The sequence below is a fragment of the Schistocerca piceifrons genome, chromosome 5 (assembly GCF_021461385.2).
Source record: "Schistocerca piceifrons isolate TAMUIC-IGC-003096 chromosome 5, iqSchPice1.1, whole genome shotgun sequence".
Lineage (NCBI taxonomy): Eukaryota > Metazoa > Arthropoda > Insecta > Orthoptera > Acrididae > Schistocerca > Schistocerca piceifrons.
Window position 1 is genome coordinate 262,006,011 of NC_060142.1, and position 19,526 is coordinate 262,025,536.

The 19,526-nt window shown below is 40.0% G+C and overlaps 1 protein-coding gene across 5 annotated transcripts in view; it reads left to right on the forward strand.

Moving 5' to 3' along the window:
• The window catches only part of LOC124797847 (poly(A) polymerase type 3), a 196,748-nt gene that overhangs the window by 89,372 nt on the left and 87,850 nt on the right, over window positions 1-19,526 (forward strand). For all 5 annotated transcript variants that reach the window (XM_047260903.1, XM_047260905.1, XM_047260902.1 and 2 more), the window contains one exon: window positions 9,763-10,031. In XM_047260903.1, coding sequence (XP_047116859.1) covers window positions 9,763-10,031 — 269 coding nt within the window. The remainder of the gene's footprint in view (window positions 1-9,762; window positions 10,032-19,526) is intronic.

Consider the following 19,526-nt stretch of genomic DNA (forward strand, 5'->3'; position numbering starts at 1 on the left):
TGTCCCATGCTGCCTCTATAGCCACTCACAATTTCAATATTGTTGCCAGTGCAGGATTTTGTGCATGAACTGACCTCCAGATAATGTCCCATAAATATTCGTTGGGGTTCAGGTTGAGCAATCTGAATGGCCAATTCCGTTGCTCGAGTTTTCCAGGATGCTCTTCAAACCAGTTGTTAACAATTACGGCCCGGTGACATAGTGCATTGTCATCTATGAAAATTCCATCGTTGTTTGGGAACATTAAGTCCATGAATGCCTGCAAATGGTCTCAGTCCATGAATGCCTGCAAATGGTCTCCACATAGTCGAACGTAACCATTGCCAGCCAAACCTAACCATTTCCATGAAATGTATTTGTAGTTGCGAATATGAATAACCATCAGCTGTATAATGTAATGACAACAACGAAAATTTGTGCCGGACTGGGACGGCAACTCAGATTTCCCAGTTGTTATGAGGGGTTGCTTACTGTTAGGCTATCCGAGTACCCCAAACTTCCATCTGTCTACAACCAAACTCGTACATGTGTTATGTCTGGGTCTGGCCATATGTGTGCTTGGATAGCCTAATGGTAAGACGATTGCTCACAATAAGCGGGAAATCTGAGTTGGAGTTTCAATCCAGCACAAATTTTCACTGTTGTCATTCCATTATACAGTTGATGGTTGTTCATATTCGCAACTGCAAATACATTTCATGTATTTCATAATAGCTGTAGTTGCCTAGTTGCTGCATGTCTAAAGGAATATTACATTTTGCTTACTACACAGGTGCTGCAGCATTGAATAACCATTTCCAGTCATCCAGTCAATGATTGATTAGCTGTGTTAGCTCACACTAGTATGGAGCCATCACCAGTTCGCACAGTGCCTTGTTGATAACTTGAGTCTGTGGCTTCCTAGGATCTGCACAACACTCGAACCCTACCATTGACTCTTACAACTGAAATTGTGACTCATCTGACCAGGCCACGGTTTTCCAGCCATCAAGGGTCCAACCGATATGGTCATGACTCCAGGAGAGGCATTGCAGGTGGTGTCATGCTGTTAGCAAAGGCTCTCGTGTCGGTCATCTGCTGCCATAGCCCATTAATGGCAAATTTTGCTGTACTGTCCTAATAGATACATTCATCGCATACCTCACATTGGTTTCTGGGGTTATTTCACACTGTATTGCGTATCTGTTAGCATTGCAGTCATTAAGTGAAGGCTGTGAGCCACTGTGTAGTCCGTGGTAAGAGGAAATACCTGAAATTTGGTACTCTCAGCACCCTCTGAATTCCTTAATAATTTCCTAAATGGAATGTCCCACGCGTCTAGCACCAACTATAATGTCCCATTCTGAGTCTGTTAAGTCCCGTCATGCGGCCAGAATCATGTTGCAAACCTTTTCACATGAATCACATGTGTACAAATGACAGCACAGCCAATGCACTGCCTTTTTATACTTTGTCTACGCGGTACTACTGACATTTGTTTGTGTGCATATTCCTGTCCCTTGACTTTTGTCACCTTCGTGTCTAACTGCATCTCCACCCTTTGAGCACATCACTACAAAGGGCTAACTTCATCACCAGACACTCATTTGATAGGGCTATATTTAGATTTGTAGTTCTGAAAGGAATTCTCTGCTTATAGCCCGCACAGGGTACGGTGGCTGATGTGCAGTGACCAATTTTCATCCAAAGTTCTGGACGAGTTCATTCGTTTGTTTGGGGTGGGAGGCCAACAGTGTCTGAAACATTTTGACCAGTTGGCAGTGACAGAATCGAGGCCCACACCCTGCAGTCTTTCTCAAACGATAAAAAAAGTTTGTTACGAAAAGTGGAGGTTGCTATGATTTTGCATTTGGTCCGTATTACGTAATATGTTGCAGCATATGAAATTTAGCTAACATATTGAATTTTTCTTTAGAGTTGGCTGGTGGTGAGAAAATTTATCTGACATAGCACACTCATTTATGATTGCACTGCACCAGCAAAAGAAGCCACAGTAAAATATCCACATTCCTCGTATTCCATAAACAGTTTGAGATATCAAAATGAGATTTTGGCAAATAATAGCACACAAAGAGGAGAGTATTTTGCTATATGATATTATGCAAAACTTCATTATCTACTGTGTTATTCCGCTAGCTACAGACTTTTTTGATGAAAGAATGCAACTTTTAAGGGCCATTTATAGCTGGTGAAATGAAAATTCTGTGGGTTTTGGAACAACATAAGTGAAGACATTACACATTTATTTTGTACCAAGCATGTGCTGTTTCATAAACTCTTCCTCATTTCCCCACTTAATAAATTTAATAAACTGCATTTTCAGAATTCTTTTGCAACTGTCTCTGCACAACATGTTAGTGAGGTGCGATTGTGTGAACTCCACTATGTTTTGGTAAAAGAAGCAAATCTTAATGTGGCAACCAGAGAAATGTGTAGGTTTTACTCAAAATTTGCCACTCGTGATGCTTCTCTGAAAGTTACAAATGGTTAAGAAGCCAGGCGAAAATAAATCACTGCATTTTTGCCAAAATTCTTTGCAGATACTAACCAAAGCAGAGGTGACAATAGATCTTTTTGAATGGCCACCATGCAAATGTGGGTGTGGAGGGTTCCCACTTAATATTGACAGAAAATGTGAGCATGGGCTTCAGTTCAGAATGGCACTCCCCCTACAGCGCCTGCCTGTAACTTCCACCACTACCGCTCTCCCCATACGTTCCCTGCCGTCTGCACATCTAACGGCCATGGCATTTTGCGCTCACTATAGAAACGCTGTAGAAAAAAAGAATTATTACCTTATACCTGACTCCTTTGGAAAATCTTCGGCAATATAGGCTGGTAGTACTAGGGAGTAAACCAGTTAAGTTTTTAGGTTTATATACCTTTCTTGGAGAACAGCGATCTTTGTTGTCATACAATTATTTAAAAACCATCTTGAACACAACCAATGTTAACTTCTGACAGGTTTCGTCCTTTAAGGTTTTTGAAAGATACTGTATTCCTTCTTTTCACAGAACTTCAGTGTTCATTGTGTCTGAATAATATTGTTTGATCATCATTTATATGGGATAATGAAAGCAAATAATGAGACATGGTTTTCAGGTCAGTCTTCACCATTCAGTAATCCAAAATACTTCTGATCAAGAAAAGCTGTACACCACATGTCAAAATCCACACTTTTTAAATACAAGCTGTACAAATATAGCCGAGATGCTGAGTCGCAGATAGGCACAATGAGAAGACTGTCACAAATAAAGTTTTTGACCATTAAAGCCTTCGTCAGCAGTAGATGACGACGCACGCGTGCCCGCACACACACACACACACACACACACACACACACACACACACACACGACTGCAGTCTCAGGCAGTTGGTTTCAGTTGCCTGAGACTGCAGCTGTGTGTGTGAGAGTTGCATTTGTGTGTGTGTGTGTGTGTGTGTGTGTGTGTGTGTGTGTGTGTGTGTGTGTGGTGGTGGTGACGAAGGCCTTAATGGCCGAAAGCTTTATCCGTGACAGTCTTTTTGTTGTGCTTCTCTGTGACTCAGCATCTCCTCTATATGGAGAGAAGAAACTTTCCTTTTCATAATATTGTTACATTCCATTCTGGATTTTCCATTGTTTGATTTTTGGCTGTACAAATATGTCATAGTTATGAATGCATACGCTGATATTCTTACTCAATAGCTTTGACTGAAATCAAGGATTGTGATAATTACAATTTGGCATTTGAATGTAATGAGTTGTGAAACTGCACACACATCTAGGGCTTTAGTGGCAGCAGTCTCTCAGAGGTTTCATTGACATCTCGTATGCGAGTGTGCCAACATTTTTTCACCTGCTCATTCAGTTTATATTTCTTACTATTTATTTTGAAGATTCCTAAAAGGACAGGTTGCCTCAACAGAACACATGTGATTAATGAGCTGGAAGAGCATTTCCTGCAAAGTGAAACATGATGCAACCATATTTGATGCAGCAGGGTATTCCTAAGTTCATATTGAGGCCCCAAGTGTGATTGTAAAGATTTTGTTAGGCTCACCCTTAAGAGTGAAGAAAGTAGAGGAAATTTCCATTTTCTCGTAGTGACTTTATTCTAATTGTATGTGTTGCTGCTTCCTCATGAACCACTTACATGGGCATTCCATAATTCGCAACCTTCTTAAGGAATGTTAGCACATTATGTAGGCAAAGCAGATTATTTGTGTGTTGAAGAACAATGCCCAAATATTATTTTCCTTTTGAGATAACAAGGAATTAATAGTGGCCAGTTCTTGATTGATAGACAGATTTGAAAGAAATACTTGTTTTAGGTAATCTTTTAGGACAAGTACCTTGATAATAGTAAGCTTCATATTGTTAAATTCCGTGAATATTTTCATCTAGCTTAAATATAGAAACATAAAATTTCAGACAAGGATGCTATAAACAGACTATCAATCACATGACATATGAAGTGAATAGTGGACAAGTGATGACATGAATCTGGGGGGGGGGGCCATGTTGTTATAAGAAGGCAAGTTCAGTAATTGAGGAAGAGCAATTGACCCCTTTTTTATGTGTATTATCTGCTGCACTGTTGTTCTTTCACGTGGTGAGTAGTACTCTGTTGACAAACCTGTTCCTATATTTTTAAAATTTTGTTTCATGTTACTACACATTGTGTGACTGATTATCTATAAATATGAAATGGTGTGTATGTTATTTCAGTCAATGTGCATGATAAAATATCTTTTTATGTAGTGCTTATGTTTGTATTTTGCCATTGCTTACATGCTTGTTCATTATTTCAAGTTATAGATTCTGACTGTTTCTTGCATTGTTTCACACACACGTTTGATTTCTGCTGCAGTTTTCTCAATTAAGTTTGTGCATTTTTGGCACACATTCTGTTTTTTCATTGGCAATCGAGCATTTTTTAGTCAGTTATAGCTTAGTGTATTCTGGGATTTTGTTTTCATATGCGAATAGTTTTTGTTAATATCATGAATATCTTTCTGTAACTTCTGGTTCTCTTTTATGACTTAATGTAATGATAGTATTCATGTTCGTGATTAGTATAGGATTTGTGGAAAGAAGTTGCTTCTTATTTTCCCATGTTGTATGGTTATCAGGAATCTGTTTATTGTGTATGAAATGTAATAGCCCTATAACTTGTATAAATGTGTTTCTTAACACACTGACCTAATCATCCTAAATGACTGAACTTCAAAGAGAATTCCAAACATCAGTTCACTACACATTTTGTCTCTGCAAAAAGTTGAAGTGTTCATGAAGCAAATCAGTTAGTGATCCGTTGTAAGCAAACTATGGATCTTAATAGTGCCCCGATTTTTAACTTTATGGTCAAGTATATTATATTTACAGCATCAGTACTTTTGCTCCATTGAAGAAAATTTAAATGTATAAAGTGTATTTCTTAACAACTCTGTAATTGAATACATATGCTCATTCTGATTATCTCCCTCTGCTGTAGCAAAGGGAATAAAAATTTAGATTTTATACAGGGTGTTTTAGTAAGAGTGTGCAAAAATGTAATGGGACGTAGAGGATGCACCACTGAACAATTTGAGGTAGGGAACCTGGAGTTGGAGAAGCCAGCTTAAGGAGATAACTGGAATAAAATCACATTACTGTTTTCTTTTTTATTTACATTAGTTACAGTTAACTGCAAATACCATCGTTGACATAATGAATCTACCATTTGTACTTTATCTCACAAAATGTGCAGAAACTGACAGTCATCACTCTCAGTGCAAGCATGACGTCAGCGAACAAGATTCTGATGCACCCAGACAAATACCCAGGGTGTTTTTCAAATCACATCACATCACAGGCAGCTACAATTCTGGCAACTAATTCCTTCTTCATATCCATGGAATATGACCTCCACTTCCAATCCAGTGACCAGGAAATACACCATTGAGATGGTTGTGGACATCCACATTGAAGTGAGGTGGTGCACTGACATGGTGTATCCATATCCTCTCACGAACAGCCAAGGGTATGTTCTCCAACAGCTCAGGAAGAACTCGTTGCACGAATCTCAAGTACAGGTGGCTATTCAGACAGCCAGGTAGATGATATGGCCGAATGATATTGTCGCCTACAGTGCCAGCTCAGATATTCACAGCAAAGCATACTTGATGGTGTGACTCTATTACAGTGTGAGGGTTTTCCTCATCCCACACATGGCTATTCCTGCTGTTGGAAATACCATCATGATCAAGTGCTGCCTTGTCAGTAAACAGCATGATTTGGATGAGATCTGGTCAATCATTCCTTTGTTGGAGCAACCACTGACTCAATGCAACCCTTGGTGCAAAGTCAGCCACAAGCATTGCATGGACCCATTGTGGATGAAATGGGTGTAATTGTTGTTCATGGAGTACTTGCCTTATGCTCGTGTGTGCAGCGCCCGTTTCACATGCAATACGACGAGTTCTCTGCTGCAACACATTCCAGCACCTGCTTTTCACAGTTGGATGTGCGAGTGGTTCTTACGTTGCCAGGTCTCCCATTTTTTCTTTACAATGAACCAATGTCCCACATTCATTGATCAAGAGAAATAAAAAATCATCGTGATGGGTGATGCCTGTTAGGAAATCGTTCCCTGTACAGCCTTTCTTTCAGCAGTGAGAGCATTGTAACATACTTCCACTTACACAAGGTGTATGTCTCCCACTGCGGATCCGAGGGTTAGAATAGGCTCAAGGTATTCCTGCCTGTTGTAAGAGGCGACTAAAAGGAGCCTCACACGTTTCCGCCTTTATGTGATGGTCCCCTGTAGGGTTTTTCAAAATTTTCCCGAAGAGTCAGCCAATTGGGGAAGGGTACCTTACATGGTGCATAGAGTCCATCATGCGCTGAGACCTCTCATATTCTTTGTCAATGTGGATCTGCACTTCGCTCATTCTCCAACTATCCTGAGTGCATTATCGCTTTCTGCGTTGTCAACGATAATTGACTTCTTAGTTCATTTGCGCCTGATATCCAGCATGGTAGCCAGTCCATTGTGGTGGTGCCGCTATGTTCCCTGTTGGTTGTAACCCCCTGACCACACAGGGATCACTAAGCTGATGCCTGCACCGTTAACTCCCCAAGGAGTAGATGCCTGTCACCCTAGGGCATCAGGACTCCCGGCAATGGCCATCCTACCAGGTGGCCTTTGCTGCGGCAGGGTGGCACCAATGGCGAGGCCCCCTGGTCAGAGTGGGTGGCATCAGGGCGGATGACATGCCATGAAGTATAGTACATCATCTCTTGCTAGTGGTCCAACACCGGCAGTCTCTAAGCGATCAACCTCTAACTTCAATGCTAATAAGAAATTAGACTCCAAATGCCCCCTCCTCCCCTCCCCGGCCACACCATGAGAGGAGCACCAGGCCAAGGATGGCAGAACCCGGTACCTCACATGTACAAGAGTTGATGGGGAATCTTTCGTGTCAGTGAAACCTAAGTTTTTTGTGGAGCATTTAGAGCACAAGTTTTTGGAGGTGGATGGCTTGTCCAAAATGCGGTCAGGGTCAGTCTTGATCAAAACAGCATCCTCTGCCCAGTCACGGGCACTACTCGCATGTGACAAGCTGGGGGATGTTTCTGTTTCCATCACACCTCATAAGAGCTGAAATATGGTCCAGGGTATCATACATCGCAGGGACTTTGTTTTGCAGTCAGATGATGAGCTGTACGCCAATTTAGAGCGGCGAGGTGTCCATTTCGTCCAGTGTGTCCACTGGGTTCTGAGGAATAATCAGGTTGCCACCAGTGCCTTCATCTTCTCCTTCGCGGGTGACCCATTACCCGAGGGTGACTCACTACCCGAGAAAGTCAGGATGATATTCTACCGCTGTGACGTAAAGCCGTATATCCCTCCCCGGATGCAGTGCTTTAAGTGCTGGAAGTTTGGCTGTATGTCTTTCTGCTCTACTTCCAGCGTCAACTTTCGGGATTGTGGATGTACTTTACATCCCAATACTCCCTGTGCCCTGTCTCCCATCTGTGTCAACTGCAGAGAACAACATTCGCCTTGCTCGCCAGACTGCAGGATTCTCCAGAAAGAAAGAAAAATAATGCAATACAAGACCATAGACTAACTGACCTACACTGAGGCTAAGAGAGAATATGAGAGCCTACATCCTGTGCGTATGACATCAACCTATGCCGCCACTACGACAACGGCTCTACCATCTTCCGCCGCATACAGTTGGCTCTCAGAGCCGTCAGCCTTTACCTGCGCCCTTGATGGTGGGGAACACTTCCCTCTCTGTTGCTCCTGCACCACATACTTCAGGAGCAACACCCCTCCAATCATTGGGGACAGTCCCCACTTCTCAGCCGAAGAAGTGTAGGTCTTATGCCACAGGTTTTTTCGGTTTTGGGGGATGGAATGGTATAACAGTAAGCACAACAAACTGTGTGTCATTAAGGAAACTATGAATGTATGGAACTCTTCCATGCGGTCCTCTTGCAGGAAATCAGTTGTCTTCTGCTGGCTCCACCTTGGCCATATGTGGCTAACGCATGGTTACCTCCTCCGTCACGGGGGGGGGGGGGGGGAGGCACCTCAGTGTCACTGTGGCTCACAAATGACGGTCATCCATTTCTTGCTGGACTGCCTACTTTTAGCCGCTCTTTGGTGGACTTTTAACTTTCCCAGCACCCTACCTTCAGTGTTGGGCAACAATGTCTCAACAGCAGCTTTAGTTTTATGTTTTATTTGTGAGGGTGGGTTTTATCATTTGATCTAAGTTGTAGCTCATGTCCTTTTTCCCTCTGTGTCCTCCACCCTAGTGCTTTTATGGTGGAGGTTTTAATGTGTTGCAGAGTGGCTGGCTTCTCCTTTTTATTCTCATGGTCAGCCAGCCCTGGTAATCTGCTTTCTTATTTTGATTTCTTCTACATGTTCAGTGAGTTCTGCGAAACTATACCGGTACCGCTCTGCCCTGTTGTACTGTACATCTCTGACTATCACTGAGTAATGAATGGATCTGTCATTGATTCATAGCACATTCTATCATGGGCCAATGTATATACAATGCAACAGAGCCATCATATGGACAACTAAAGTAAACAAAACCTGCACTGTGACTTCCTAGTAATCAGGCTTGTCCTCCTTGTTTCCTTGCAGCAACTGAAGAGTAAACACCACAGTACGTATCAACTTTTCCACATATTGGTTTAAATATGCTGGAAAACAGTAATGCTAGACAAAGCGATAGACAAGTTTACTTCCATATCTTCTTAAGTTGGTGTCTCTGACCCCAGGTTCCCTACATCAAATTGTCAGTGGAGCATTCTCTATGTGCTCTTACACTTTTGCATGCTCTTAAGGAAACACCCTGCATGTATAGCTTCTAAATTTAGTTTTGTAATTTAAATTTGTGTGTGTAGAAATATGGAATAGAATAAACAATAAATGTTTTATATACTATCATCTTACCTGTATCTGTACATATCCACTACCTAATATATAAGTGATCTTGTCGGACATCAGATGCAGAAGCTACTTACTACAAAAAAAATACAGTCTGTGAGATAACTATGTGGCTTGCAGAGTACATTTCACAAAATACTCTTAACACATTTTAATAAAGTTTTATCTCTCTCTCTCTCTCTCTCTCTCTCTCTCTCTCTCTCTCTGTGTGTGTGTGTGTGTGTGTGTGTGTGTGTGTGTGTGTGTGTGTGTGTGTGAATTTAGACTGTGTTGTCTTCAGAGTGCAGTTGACATAAATTTAATCTAACTTTTACTTAATTCATAGGCATTTCATAGTTCTTCTGGCAAGTTCAGCTTCAGCGGAGGATCAGTTAGAGTGGTGTGGACTAGTTGAATCTAAAGTGAGGCACCTTATAGGCAATTTGGAACGCAATCAGCATATAACATTAGCACACGTGAACCCAGAGTGCTTCCCTCCTCTTGATGCTGAACCCGGTGTATTCTGTTCCATGTGGTTCATTGGACTTGTTTTTGCCAAAACTGAGAATTTAAATGTTGATCTCACATACGACATTCAGTCATTCACTAACTCCGGTAAGTTCACCAGTGCTATAAGTCTTCCAAACAGCTTTAGCATTTTCATTGTATTTAAACATTGGCTTTGTGTGAATTTAGCATTATCATTTGTATATATGTCTGTGCAATGCTAGGCATATATTTTTCCATGTACATATAGAGATTACCTCAATTCGAACTAGGAAGAATTCCCTTAAAAACAAAAATACAAAATGATGATGATGATGATGATGATGATAACAGTAATTCACTGTACATCCGTTCTCCTAAAAAAGGAGAAGACACTTGTTGCTTATGTTCAGGAGTTAGTAAATAATGACAATATTAAGTGTCTGTTGTGGTTGATAGGTAAACTTTTTGAGTGTGCTACTTATGTTAGTGTGTTCTGTAAAACAGAGAAGTAATTTAATGGAAGTTACAAGTAATTAGTTAATTAACAAAGTCTCTGAATTTTAAGGGATGATTCACATTATTGCTGAAGTAACAACTCTGAAAGTCATGGGCCATTCTTCATTCTTTTGGCCTTAAATACTTAAAATTTATTTAATTTTATTAGGACTTAATTGAAGTGGTCAGTAATTATTTGAACAAATGTTGTGTATATGCAAATAGAGTATAGTAAATATCTACCTCCAATCATTCCTTTTAGTCTTCATACATTCTAATGTGAGTGCAGTTTCAGGTTTTGTCTTATCCATTTTCCTGGACAGTGTCTGGTGAAAAACAAAAATGTGTGTGGAAAACACATTAATTCCTCATAGTATTATTTATTTGCACTCAACAAAAATGCATGCAACACTGTACATTAACTAGCTTTTTGTTTGTGTTTTTATTGTTAGTTCTGTTTGTCAATATATTTTCATGTTTATAATTTCTTCTGCAATCATTTGCACTCCTTTTGTTATGTTAATGTCAGAGCACAATTTTTCATGTGTATTTCTAGTTCCACTTTCAAATACCTTCTTGAGAATTGGGCCCTTTTTTTACAGTAGCTACAAGAAACATGATCTTTTACTACTGAAAGTAAGTTTGATTTTTTTATGTGTATTAAATAGAATTTCCATATTATTACTTTCAGGAATGAGTAGTTGCATTTCATCAGATCATTTTTGTTATGCTAGGTGAAGATTCTGCATCTGAATTTTCTGACATTTGAAAGTTTTGATCTTTTTGTTGACCATTACTTATGTTAATTATATCCTTGTTATGAGAAGGGAAGTTGCTACTCACAATATAGTGGAGATGCTGAGTTGCAGATAGGCGCAACAAAAAGACGCGCGCCCACACACACACACACACACACACACACACACACACACACACACACACACGCCTTACCACAGTTGCCCAGGACTGCAGTCATGTGTGTGAGTTGTGTTTTTGTGTGTGAGCTTATGTGTGTCTATTCTTGATGAAGGCCAATGGCCGAAAGCTTTAACTGTGAGAGTCTTTTTGTTGTGCCTACCTGCGACTCAGCATCTCCGCTGTATGGTGAGTAGCAGCTTTCCCTCTCATAATATCGTTACATTCCATCCTGTGTTTTCCATTGTTTAATTATACCCTTAGTGCATTAGGTAATAAACATTACCTCTTCTAGTGTAACCCATTCTTGAGTACTGCTCAAGTGTTTGGGATTCCCACTACATAGGATTAAAAGAAGGAAATGAAGCAATTCAAAGGCTTGCTGCTAAATTTGTTACTAGTAGGTCTGATTAACAAGCAAATATTAAGGAAATCCTCCTTCAATTCAAATGGGAATCCCTCATGCCATTTGCAAGTGGAACAAGGAAAGGAATAACTAGTCATGGTACAACATACCATTTTGAACTTTCGGCACTGTACATTTAGTCTCTGTGAATGTTTCTGTTAAAGAGGTTACACTCAGTTCAACAGTATGGTTGCTGATCCATTACCAGTAATAAAATCCCACATAGTGCAATTATTGTCTCTCTCTCTTTCTCTCTCTCTCTCTCTCTCTCTCTCTCTCTCTCTCTCTCTCTTTTTTATTAAAATATTGGCAACTGGTACTCTGCAGACAAACAGTTCAGAAACAAGTTGCTGTTGCTTCTGAGAATCAGTATCACCATTGACATAGTTGTCAGCCGTATTCATTTTTGGCGCAGTTTTGAAAGAGTTGTGTCAAAGTGGCAAAATTATACTTGTATTAAAAAAATCCTTCTGTTCCAATTTTCGATACATTTCAGATACTTGACAACACCAGACATTATACAGAAAGTTAGTTTGAGTATATTTCTGAGTGTTTCTTTGTGTGATTACTAGATGGTATTTTCTACATGGCGGGACACCTGATTCAGTATCACTTTCTCTAGTTAAGAGCGTATCGTCGTCATTGTACTCCTCATATACATTGTCCGCACAGTCAAATGTATATAACACCACACATTACACTGACTCATCTTGCAGAAACACTAACATTTCATCAGCCACTTCTCTCTCACTCTGCAAGATTCCTTGGATTCCTTTCTGAGGAAATGTTGTTATAGCTGTAATGCAATGTTTGCTTTGTTTATCATTGCCATTGCTATGCTTTGCATCAACACCACTAGCACTGTTGTGAATTGCTCGTTGACTAAACAGCTCAACTACACTCCGTAGCCTCATGCTGTGCTAACCATTGGGTTCCTCCAGTCCTGTACCCTGTTGCCATTAGCAGCAAATATTGTGGTTGCATGGTAGGCAATATGCAGGGCATTGAATGCATAAACATCACTACCTTTTGTGACCTTGCACTCAAGGGGTTCCTTGTTAGTATACAGATGATACAGTGGCAAAAGAGCAATCAGTTAGCATATAAACTACGAATTGATAATCCTATCTTTTGGTATGGAAACTACAAATAGAATTACTATTTTGCTTGTGATTAGCAGTATGCATAATTCCAGTAAAATTGCTGAGCTATCTTCTGTTTGGTAGTTAACTTTGTTTGTTAATTGTACTTGGTTGAATTTGAAATGACTAAAAATTTCAGTTTCTTCAAGAATATTAATTGTGAAACGAAGGAAAGGTTTAAGTGAGCAACAGAACAAGTGGGGGGAAAAAATGCTGCGTTCATTCAGTAAACATACGGTTGTGGTATATTCAAAGGAGAAGATTGTTATTTGTGACTCTTTTGTCGTATTCTGTAATTGCCCTCTTCATTGCAGAGTACTGCTTTTTCTTCTATTAGTGCCTGTATACCAGTCCTATCCATACTTTATGAGATGCCAAGAGAACTTGTTGTAGAGTTCTGAAAGCTTAAGTTTAAATGTCTCTTTCTGCCATTTGTGGGTCTGTCAGCACTGAAAAAGTAGTTTCCATTTAAGCAGCTAAGATTGGCACGCTGTCCCGTCTCTCTCTATCCAGAAGTTCACAGCTTTGGATGTCCTTTGGACTTGTAATTTCTTTACAGTGTAAGTTAATATAACAACTTCAGCATTTTGTAATCTAAATTTTAGAACAGTAGTAGTAGAAACAAACAGAAATAAGGAAAAATAGCATGATAGACACTGTAAACCTAACTCAATATTCAGAATAGGGAAAAATACCATAAAGATTCACATTAATTTAATTTTATATGTAATGATCCATTTTTGTCACCAAGAACGTGGATTGGAATGAATGAATAAATAAATAAATCTCTTTTATTTTCGTGTGTAATTCATTATTCCTCTTGAAACTGTTAGTTAGCTACATTCAGATGTGTTCGACGATTTGGCAGTGTTCAGTAAACAAGAATCATCTGTTAAAACTGGGAACCGGTGGAGGAGATTAGCCATTACACACCTTCTGGAAATACAATTGCAAGAACTGAAGGTACAAGTGCTCAGAGTAGAAAATAATATTCCTAACTCCCCTCTTTTGGAAGCAGAAAGAGATTAATAGAAGAATTTAATACATACTATATAAATAAGAAAATAGAGCATGGATAGACGAAATGAAAACAACATAATAACTAAATGGAGGAAGAAGAAAAAAGTAATCAATTATAAATCAGTGGGAGAAAGAAAAGTAGGATGACCAATGAGCAGATGACTTCACTGTTGAGGGTACAGGCTGTAGGCTTACTCCATGAGTTGAAGAAGAAGAAGAAGAAGAAGAAGAAAGAGATTAAATGGAAGGTGGGGCAGAACAGATTACGGAGACCCTAAGTTGAGAGCAGCTGTGGGGGACGAGGGTGGGAGGCAAAAACAAAGGAGAATGACTTCAGAGAGAGTAGGAGGTCAAAGATAATAAACCAGTTTCCCAGTTTTAGTTCAGATGTGATGGAAACTGCTGAGTGAGAAGTAAAGATGGATGGATAATATGAGAAAAAGAAAGTGTAAACTCAAAGAAACAAAGCAGTTAAGGGTGAAAAGAAGAGAGAGGGAGAGATGAATTTAAATGTGAGAAAGAGAGTAGGGGGTGATGAGAGAGAGAGAGAGAGAGAGAGAGAGAGAGAGAGAGAGAGAGGAGGGGGGGGGGGGGGGTTGGATGAAAACAAGTAACTGAAAGGAATTTCTACGATATAAGAAAATGGAAGCTATGCTAAAAACAGGTTAGTTCGAGTACTAGGTGTGAGGATCCAGTACACCATTTTTGGCAAGTGGACACCAGTATCATCGAGATGCTACAAAGTCACGGTGCTCTCGTATACTACCAGAGATTATGTTTACATTTATGACGAAGGAACATTAGTACTGACGCTGGATAACACTGATTATTTCTCTGTAGCCTTTCTACATCAATCGTCTGTTTCCGTGGCCACTAAGGACCCTACTGCAGTGGGGTGCCGCAGCCAGTCTGCTGCCAGAGATGCCAGGCACAATGTGTGGAACTCTGTGCAGCCGCCACACCTGGTATCAACTTGAGTGTGGCAGCTCTGCCAACAGAGCTGCCACCTCGAGGTTCTGCTGCCAGGGCTGCTAGCTTGGCAGCATTGCCAGTTGAACACACGGCAGCTTAGGGTCACTCCAACCAGGACACCATTAGAGCCACCCCACACTACTTGTCATTCACTAAGACATATAAGGGGAAGTCAAATGAAAAGCGAATACCCACCACAATGAGACCATGGAATGGTTACATTCAAAAGTAATCACCACACGCATAAAAACATTTATCCCACTGGGAGAGAAAATGGTTGATTCCTGTGTCGTAGAACGTCATTGGCCGGTGACAGATCTGCACCCGTACCCACTCTTGCACTTCATCGTCTGACTGAAAGTGACTTCCATGTCTCTCTTTCTTCATGTAACCAAAGATGTGAAAATCACGTGGTGACAGACCTTAGCTGTAGGGAGGATGTTTCAGTGTTTCCCAGCAAAAGTTCTGAAGTGTACCCTTTGTTCGATTGCCACTGCGAAGCCGGATGTTATCGTGCAACAGTATGATAATGTCCGACAATATTTTTGAGCATTTTGACTTAACAGCGTGTTGCATATTCTGCAAAAGTGTCTTAATAGTGCAGTGCATTGATTGTGGTTCCACACTTGAGGAAATTGATGCGCAGAGGGACCCTGCAGTCGAAGGAGGTTGTCGTGACCCTACTGGAACTTGTGTGAACAGCTTTGGATTTCTTTGATTTTTTGGGGGGGGGGGGGGGAAGATGTATGATGTTTCCTTTGTTGGCTTTACCATTCGCACTCGGGCTGTCAGACGGTATCATCCTGTTGCATGATAATGCCTACCCCACACTGTCAATCAGACAGAGTCTATGCTTCAATGACTTGGTTAATAAACCCTGCAGCAGCACTCCATACAGCCCAGATCTCTCACTGTCTGATTTTCACATCTTTGCTAACCTGAAGAAAGACATGCGTGGATGTTGGTTTTAGTTGGACGAAAAAGAGCAAGAGTGTGTACTGTTGTGGATCTGTCGTCAGCTGACTGTGTTCTGTGAAACAAGAATTAATCACCTCATTTCCCAGTGGGATGAATATCATAACACATGATGTGGTGATTACTTTTAAATGGAACCATTCCGTGGTTCTGTTAAGGCAGGCGTTCGGTTTTCGTTTGACTGCCCCTCATAGTTTTCTTCAAATTTCACGTGTGCTGTGGATGGCATTGATGCCAAATCTTTTATCTGTGATTTTCAGAAGAGACCAGCAATTTGAGATACTTTATTTCGGTACTATTCAAACTGCGAACTGAAAAAAGTGTGTTGAAACAAAATCTGGAAAGTTTTGGAAGCAAGTTTGGAAGACATAAAAGAACTTGGTGTTTCAAAAACACTTCATTTTATTTTACTTCATTTTAGTGAACATAAGTATTTTGCAACATAAGGGTATCATGTTTAACAAAACACTCAGCAAAAATCTCTCTCTCTCTCTCTCTCTCTCTCTCTCTCTCTCTCTCTCTCTCACTCACTCTCACTACAATCACAGATCACTCTCCTCTGCCTTATTCTCTCTCACTACAATCACAGATCACTCTCCTGTGCCTTAATACCTAATGCATTCATTATTAGTTACAGAAGAGGAGGAAGATTTCAGTTCTTTTGCTTGTGAACTGCACTGCAGGGAATCTGTAAAGCCAAGATCAGGTGCATTCTTAAAGAAGAGTGAATATATGTATTTCAGTCAGATGGTGTGTTTCCAGGTTGTTGCTGGCATAAGGAAACAAGAACAAATCAAAGCTGCTCTCAGAGATGAAAAAACTGCCTTACCTCATGAGACCTCATTATGATGATGATGACCTTTTAATTAAGATGCTTAATGCAAGTATGCAGTTGAGAGTTAAGAGTGTGGCAAGCCGAAGAGGACAAAGACAAGATGTTTTTACTGTCTCTGTTGAACTCACTTCAAAGTATTCCCAAAGAAAAGAAAATTACCACAAAAATTAGAATCATGAGTGTCATAAGTGAAGCGCAGATTGTAGAATATGCGCCTCTACATTACCGAAACATTCAAACTACTTATAACAATGTGCTTTAACCTGTTCCTGTTCTTCTACTACAGTCACAAGAACTTTACACCATAGACAAAGCACATTACTAGCTGGTATATGGAGGCTTTCCTCAAAATGTTCTACCCTAAGTCTTGTGCTGCAGTGAATGTCATTAATGGGTCTGATACATCAGATGCAAGAGAATTATTTTAAGAAATAAGACTTGTAAACAAATGAGACACATCACATAATTTTTGTCTCAATTATTGTGGTATAGAATTTGAGTTTATTAAGAAGTGCTTTTGAAATAAAAACTGAAAAAAATCTCTTCTGTGTATACAATAACAGTTACAACTAAAATTGTCGAAATCTGTGCAAGTGACAAATAATTGGCTTCTTAATAGACCTTAATTTAAGAAAATCTTTTTTTCCAATTAGAACGCTTTTCTTAAATCAGTGTTCTTTTTTTCAGTTCATATTGGCAGATCTCAGATAACGTACAGACATTTTCGTGGCACTGAAAAATGTATCACAGTAATTTGTTAAATCATTGTATAGTGTGCGAAGTAATCTCTTTATGTCAGTCAGCAGTGAAGGATTGTACCAAAAACTACTATTTCGGCATTCTCTTTTTATTTGGATATCACACACAAAGTGGAGCTACTAGTTCTTCTGTGTGTATTTTGATACTGAGCTTAAATTGAAAGAATTTCCCTGGTATCTAAAGCTGGTGGACCGGATATCTGCTAGTAGATGTGCCATGATGTCCCAGTGCAGTAGGGCCCTAAGAGTACAACTGCTATCCCAGTGAAAGTTATTGTTGCACATTCAGATCAGAATGGCTACTTTGATGACAGAATTGCAGTAGGTAGGTGCAAGGCATAAGATTTTTGTTTCATCAAACATAATCATATGTTTCTTAATGAGGCCGTGTACACCAACAACAAATTTTTCAAAATTGCCTGATTTAATGTGGCTTTGATGTTCTGTGCTTCATTCTAGAATGAAACAGAAATCGTGTTGGATACATCAAGAAACAGAAACATTTGTCAAAATTCTTTTATATATATTCATGCATTTGGCCAGATTTATGGTCATCATTCTAGGACAAGAAGCCATGCAGCACATACATTTTAGTTACTGCATAGTTCCATATATCACTCTGCCTTTGATAGATGATTTGCCAGTAGTGGTGCTGGAATTAGTAGTTCACATGCTGCAGATGGCAGGTTGTACAATAGCAATGATAGTGAAGTTGAGAATCTTGGTATTTAAGGATGATTGTCTGGGATTATACAAGGGCAAATCAGAATTTGTATGCTCCTATTTTTTATTAACCAAAATAAGGTGTACATACAGGTAACTACAGATACAAGTTCAATTTTATGTACCTTAAGTGGCCTACAGGTGATCTGTTTTGGACAGTTGGTTGGACGGACTTGGTGAGATGTTTTCGGGCTGTGTGTTGCTGTGTCAGCTGACAGGTTTATTGTCGGATCCTTGTCAGGTGGTTGCACTACCTGACCACACCGGACTGTCCGTAGTGCTCTTCAGTTGTGCTTTGGACGTCACCACAAAAAGGTCATGTGTATGTGCATCACAATGGTGACTGTTGCTATTTAGCGATGAGTCATTGTGGAGTTCTTAGAATTCTATAAGACTTCAAATGCTTGTATTGCAACAAGGATGCCAGAAAACGGGCACTACAAATCCTTGCAGAGAAACTGAAAACATTTGCAGGTATATGAAACCCAGATGAACAAACAGGTCATGTTACATGCAGGGAAAGACATGCTACAGATAGCATAAGAAAACAGGAAAATTTGACATGGCACAGTCATTGCTTTCAGCTGGATGGGGGGAAGGGGCAGTAGATGAGATATATGAGTGGTGGTTGGCCTATAACTATGAGAACTGAATGGTGTTCATTGGTGCATTGCAGAAAAATTAATATTTGATGTTATTTTACTGTCATCGATCATTAATTTAAGTGATATCATCCCGTGCTCTCATGATTGGTTTCATCAACATCATCAAGAAAGTGCAGATTCAGTTATTCCAGCAGTACACCCAGTTCAACAGTTCCCCCAGTTATTTCAAACATACTGTTCTGTTGCTCAACATGAAGCAGAAGAACAAAAATCCGAAAAGAGTGCTTGCTTTGTATATGAGTTCCTTGTATTTAAGAATACTGGTAAACTATAAATACATGAACACTGTCTCTGGCCACAGCTGATTAGTGAAGCAATTGTTCACTTGCCTTTCGTCGTGTCATCCAACTGCTTAGGCACCGACCAATATGAAACCTTCCAGTACCTGAATCACATGTGAACTATGTCATAAACATTCCCTTATGAAATGCCAAGCTCCTGGGAAATGCCTTGAGGTGGACACACTGATCTGCTTTCACCATTGCATCCACATGGAAAATGTTGCCATCAATGAACACTGTATGTGGCCTCAGCGAATGCTTATTTTCATGCAATTCTTCATGGCATTTTGCGCACTCTCAACACCAGCACCTCACGTTTCTCAAAGCGAGGTACTTTTCCCCAAACATGGGTTGCATTTCCCTTTTATTTTGATGGACATTCATCCCTTGCTCCATAGAAAATGAATCGCATTTCATTGTTCGTATACGTGGGT